The sequence below is a fragment of the Carassius gibelio genome, chromosome A23, assembly GCF_023724105.1.
Source record: "Carassius gibelio isolate Cgi1373 ecotype wild population from Czech Republic chromosome A23, carGib1.2-hapl.c, whole genome shotgun sequence".
NCBI lineage: Eukaryota > Metazoa > Chordata > Actinopteri > Cypriniformes > Cyprinidae > Carassius > Carassius gibelio.
This window is the reverse complement of record NC_068393.1, coordinates 4679497-4685926: the sequence shown is the minus strand read 5'-3', so window position 1 is coordinate 4685926 and position 6430 is coordinate 4679497. Positions and strand designations below refer to the sequence as shown.

At 39.0% G+C, this 6430-nt stretch overlaps 1 protein-coding gene across 1 annotated transcript; it reads left to right on the top strand.

The window, feature by feature from the left end:
* The first annotated feature begins 3045 nt into the window (after positions 1–3045).
* Positions 3046–5461, top strand: LOC127944309 (complement C1q tumor necrosis factor-related protein 7-like). Its single transcript, XM_052540196.1, is given in 3 exon segments — positions 3046–3125; positions 3127–3233; positions 4676–5461. Coding segments are annotated over 3 exon segments (681 nt in total). The 3' UTR covers positions 5170–5461.
* Positions 5462–6430: the final 969 nt, after the last annotated feature.

Genomic DNA, 6430 nt, shown 5'->3' with positions numbered 1-6430 from the left:
GGGGGGGGGAATCTGTAATTTATTCACCCTCTTGTTGTTTAAAACCCACAATAAAAGAAACGCGTAAGTAACAACTCAAGATTTGGTTCTGTTTCTCACACAAATCTTTTGCAACACTTTTAATAGTGCAAAAGTCATATGGATCACTCTTATGATACTTTAAAAGTGCTTTTCTGTCATTTCTGGAGTTTTATAGCCTCACTTGACATTTATTATTTATTGTAAAAAAAACTCATTTTTTGTTCCACAAATGGAAGACATATGGGTTTGGAAAGAAACATGAGTGTTACAGCCCAATATGCTGTCACAGCTGTGCTTGGCACATCAGACAGTACAGCTATGAAGGACAGATTTCTAAAAAGATCAATTATTTTGGGAATGTGATATGACTTTTGACACTTTTTGTTTGTAGTAATTCACTTAAAGGGTTACTCCACCCCAAAATAAAAATGGTCCTCCGTGCCACAAGGATGCACTGTTTTATTCCAAATCAAAGCTAAATACACATAGAAACAGGACACAGAAGAAAATATGCAGCACCATGATGGAGTGACATGGAGGAGACCATTGACAAAGGAATTATTGAATAAAGCCATTATTTTGGTTTTCTTCGCTTACAAAAAGTGTTCCTGTCGCTTCATATAACCCAGATTGCACGTCTGATGGCAGATGGAGTATTCTGACGACGAATTTGCATACCTTTTATGGACCTTGACACTGTTATTTACTTGGCAGTTTATGGGACATTCTGAAGCTTCCATGTTTTCATCCAAATATCTTAAATTGTGTTCCGAAGATGAACTGAGCTTTTATGGCTTTGGAACGAGATGGAGCTAAGTGATAAATGAAAAAAATTATTTTAGTGGAGTATCCCTTTAAACCTGATCTCTGTATCTTTCACATAAGCACCACAGCTTAGCAAGACTGAAGAAACCACTACAGTCCCAACTACAGCCTATATCACTTGTATGGTTTCAGAATGATTTATTTGGGTGCTAAAAATCAGGTGGTCTCATTATTTGAGTTGCAAAACATGCTTGTTTGCTCTTCTGTGCATAACCAGATTTTGGTTAATTTTGTACAAACTTAAAGTGAATTTCATGATTCAAAATCTGTATTATATATTGCAGATACCTGTTATTTGAAATTATGCATAATATACTGTATGCCAGTGGGTTATGAAAAACAACCTTCATGATATATTCTTTGAAAATGTAGTTTTTTGTTAAAAGCAATTTAATTTAATGCAATAAATAAATTATGTTATTTTAAGGATGCTTATTTTTATTGAAAAACAAGAATTTATTTTGGCCATATTAACATAAACAGTTCAGCATATTTGTGAACGTATAGGTAATTGCATGTTGTGCAAATCTGAATTACTTTAAGACAGAATATGGGATCTTATTGTCATAATCATAAACTTCTCCTGTAGTTACTGTCCTAATGAAAACGTGCCGAGAATGTTATTCTGTCACTGTTTTCATCTCTTTCAAGACAAGTTCTTCATTTTTAGGAGTCTTGGTATTGTGCTTCATTTATGTAGCATGTAAACTTGGCTCTGCCGAACTTCCCCTGTTGATCTGAAATCTCTTTTATCAGATGTTTCTATTTTATAAATTCATCTTTTTGCCTGATATGATAAAATAAAAATAAAAAAATAAACACATGCAGTTAACGTATATACATTTTTAAGATTTATATAAGATTTGCCTTTTTTTTTTTTTTTTACAAATTACAAATAATATCAGTGTGTATGTGTGGTCAGCAAACAGTCAAAACAATAAAACGATCTGTTATGAAGTTCAAAGAGAGAATCATCATCTTCCTCTTAATGTGAAACAGTTTGATGTTCCGGAATAGAGACACTTCCTATTCCTTATATACTGTTATGAATGCCAGACTGTCAGTAGCCATGTTTAAAGCCAGTGACACAGCAAACTGACTTTATATAGACCGAGTAGTGATGAAAGCTGATGGCATTGGTTTCTTGTATCGCCTGTGGCTAGGTGAAAAAGTTGTGCCTAAAAACGTGTTCAATGTCTTCATATGAGAAAACAGTTCTCCATACCAGCAGGTGGCCGTCATCTGTACTTACCATTTTGAATATGAGTAATATTGATCAGCTGGTCTTCAATTGCAGGTGGCAATAACATTATGGAAATGTTCACAGAGTGGAATGCTCAGATATGATGAAGATGTAAAATGAAAAGTGCCTTCTATGTGTGCTTTTGCTTTCATGCTTTTGTCACTTTAGCCCCTTCCACACTGCACGTCAGACCTGGCAAATTGCTAGAACATTGCCGGGTCGCCTTCTGTGTGAAAGCAAACATGTCCCGCGATTGATTCCAGCATTGAACCCGGGTCGGGGACCTAGTAACATTGACTGGTTCAATCCCAGGACGAGCGCTGTGTGAACAAAAGCCAGATCTCATGGCGTGTAGGAAGTGATGGCGCACGTTATCACACGACTCTTTTACCAGCAGTTTTGAAGGAAGATAAACGTTCACTAAAAAAAATATGTGCAAACTGTAAGCGGAAGCAGAGATCAGTTAGTTCCTCACTTTCCATGCTGATGCCGAGATTGTTCGCCAGCTTCAGTGAAAGTATAACGTGCCTTACGTTTTTCGACTCGTACATTACACGTCAAGCCCTGATGTCACGTGTTGTTACTGGACCTTTCCGGGTTGTGTGTGAATGCACGGACATATTCCGGGTAATCACTGGCAGTGTGATAGTGCAAAATCTAGCAACCTGGGAACAATTGCCGCAACACTTTACCCGTGTATTTGCCAGAATCGCAGTGTGAAAGGAGCTTTTTGATTTTTCTTCTCCAGCTTAAACCAGCTCAAACTAGCAGCCATGCTTGATAACATACATAACCAGCATACTCTGTTTTATTTTTTTTTCAACAGGGTCAGTGAACAGGCAATTTTCATTTTGAGTCAGGAATTTGGTTTCTTTTTAATACTTGCTCTTCTATTTTTGTGTTTAGGTCTGAGGATGTGGATGATTGTGGGTGTGGTCTGTCTTTCTCAGTGCATTATGGGTCAGATGTTGGAGGCCAGATCCAAAGGAGCCCCTCCTCTGTTTATTTGCAGCATTCCAGGTTTGCCAGGAGCACCGGAAAGACTGGACCCCTGGGCCTCGTGGGGAGGATGGCCATGTTGGAATCCCGGGAAGAGATGGGAGGGATGGGCGGAATGGCGAAAAGGGAGAAAAAGGAGAACCAGGTAGATTAATTACCTAACCAACTGAATGGTTTCTCAGGCAAAGCTGGTCTAGGATGGTGTGAAAGATCACACAGTGTTTGCAGCTAAAGTTAACTGAAAATTATTCTAGGTCAAGGTTCCTCAAACCTGGTCCTGGAAGGACGCTGCCATTCAGGGTTTAGCTTAAACCCTGAACAAACTCACCTACCCATTACTCTACAGCTGACAAATGTGACATCCAGAAGGCACAACCTTTTGAAATAAGACACAGCTTCTGAAGACCTGGAGTATTCTTAGTTTAACGGTTGGAGTTGGACTTTACAGGACAGTGGCTCTACAGGAACCCTTGTCTAGGGTTTTCTCCTCATTCTGCTTTTTGGTACAATTTTAGTCTTTAGTTTTAACCTTGATCCAACTATAGCTTGATCATGATTGGCTGGTTAAGGTGTGTTTGATTAGGATCAGAAGTAAACTCTACAAGAAAGTGGACCATGAGAGCCACCCCTCTTTCATACCGCAAGCAGCGCGTATTTTTTTTTCGGCGTCCATGTTAATCAGTGAGTGCATTCACACCAGGAGCAGGAGCCGCGTGTGAGCGTCAAGCAGGAGCGTCACGTGAACAGCAGTGCAGCGGGGGTTTTTGCGTCCGGTCTTTTGCGGTTTTTGCTGTGCTGCTCACGCTCAATTAAAGTGAAAGCACACTTTTGATGGACAAAATAAATATGATTTAACATAAAACGTCTTCAAAATTCACAGAATAAGCATGTCAAGAGTTTTAACAACAATGGCAATGTCTAGTGTTTTAACAATTATGCCAGAGAAGAAAATTAAGTATAATAAATATGTATTTACCCATTTAAATGTTTTAATTAATCGGTTTGGGTGAAAGTATTGTTTATTTTTATAAAAACAAATGTTGAAAAAATTATACCCATTGTTTGAAATGGATATATTGTCTGCCGAACACGCTTTGCAGCCGCTGCTGTGATGCTGTACTTACACACTTCCTGTGTGAATACTCGTGCTTTCGCGCCGCTGCTTGCGTTGTGAAAGAGGGGTCAGAGTTGAGAACCCTTGCAGTAGAACAGGGGTGTCAAATTCAGTTCCTGGAGGGCAACTGTCCTGTAGTAGAGTTCATCTCCAACCCCAATTAAACACACCTGAACCAGCTAATCAAGGTTTTCAGGGTTATTAGAAACTTCCAGGCAGGTGTTTTGGAGCTTGATGGAGCTTCACTGTGCAGGACAGTGGTCCTAAAGGACTGGAGTTTGACACGTGCAGGAGAACATGTCTGAAAGTTTGCTTTGGACAGGTTATCACATTTAGAGAAATCACACACAGATAAGCATCCTGTAAATGATGAGTGATATCTTACAGAATAAAGCACTGAAGGAATTTTAATGATGTGAATGGAAGATTTCTAGTCCTGTAAGAAATCTGAGTTAGAGAAAGACAGACATCAGGTGTCAAGGGCCAACGAGGTCCTCCGGGAGAACCAGGCATCTGCAGATGTGGAAGTTTAGTACCCAAATCCGCTTTCTCTGTAGGCATCACCAGTAGCTACCCCACTGAGCAAGCACCTATCAAATTCAACAAAGTCCTGTTTAATGAGGGTGTCCACTACAACCCAGAGACGGGCAAATTCATCTGTGCTTACCCAGGAATATACTACTTCTCTTATGACATCACTCTGGCCAACAAGCACCTGGCCATTGGTCTGGTTCAGAACGGACAGTACCGGATAAAGACTTTTGATGCCAACACTGGGAACCATGACGTGGCGTCTGGCTCAACAGTGATGTTTCTCAACCCAGAGGATGAGGTGTGGCTGGAGATATTCTACAAGGACCAGAACGGCCTGTTTGCCGACCCCGGCTGGGCTGACAGTCTGTTCTCTGGTTTTTTACTTTATCCAGATACAAACTATATGGATACATTAGCGGAAGACTACAACTAGCATCTTGAACAGAAGAACGTGTCTAGTGTGAATGGCCTGTAACTTGTTAAAAATCACTGTTTATATTGTTGATGCAGAATAGTGAAAATGAAAATTGTGTTACCTATTAGGGGTTGAACTATTTCTGATTGTTTAAAGTCGACTTTTATGTGATGAAAGTTGAGTTGAAGTTGACTAGTCGCTGATGACATCGTTAACGAACAAATAAGTCTGGAGCTGTGACAAACCCATTGTATACAGCTATGGCATATGACACAGTGCTGCGTGCATGGCTATTGCAGTTATTATATATTATATCAGTTATTTTGCGTTGTTTTATTTCTAAAAGATTTCTGCTCGTTCTAAATCAGATATAGATAAAGTAGCACAGTAAAGATTACATTTATATGAATGCATTAGTGAGAGCGATTGTTTGTGTGAATTAATTCTACATGGCATCATCTCTCAGTGACGCTGTGGTATTTATTTTTTAAGAAATATATGTTGAACTTTTCAGTTTCTAAGCTATTTTATTGCGAAATCACAGAACAGTGTTGACAATATATTTACGCACTGAATGATTCTGTGTGTGCGCGATCTGCGCGTGACGTATGAGCTACTGTCTGTAGCCTATGCGTGTGCGTTACAGTGCAGCAGCGCACTAGATTAGAACAGCGATTCATTTACCTGTACAGTAAGCTGTTTAAAACGTGGATTCTCCTGTTCAATTTCGAGCATCCAGTAATATAATCACACATGTCTTGTGGAGCTCGCAGAGTATACATTTATTTGTCATTTTAACTGTTTGGAAACGGAGAAAAGTCCTTCAAAGATTTCTTATCCTGTTGTGCCCTCTATATAAGCTTAAAGCGTCATGGCAGAGCATTGAAGTCGACTGGTGAAGGAAGAACTTAAGTATGCTTACAAACAAGGTAAATTAACTAATCATATTAGTAACTATGTAAATATTCTGGACATTAATAAATATATATATATGGGGTTAGAAATAGTGGGAAAATTTGTTATTGCCAGACAGATGATTCTACATAGGATGGAAAAGTAAAAAATGTTTTACACTAAAGATCAGTGCCTTCGCATGAGTAATCCAACAACAGTACAGTGTTTTGCATTTGGGAAAAATATATATGGAAGCCAAAGCTCAGAAAACACCCTCTTTGAATTCTGAGTACAGCCTTCTGAACAGGATCAAATAATGTACAGTGCAGAATGTGGAAATATATTCAACACTTTGGGTGCTTTTGCATTCTTTATAAAATGATGA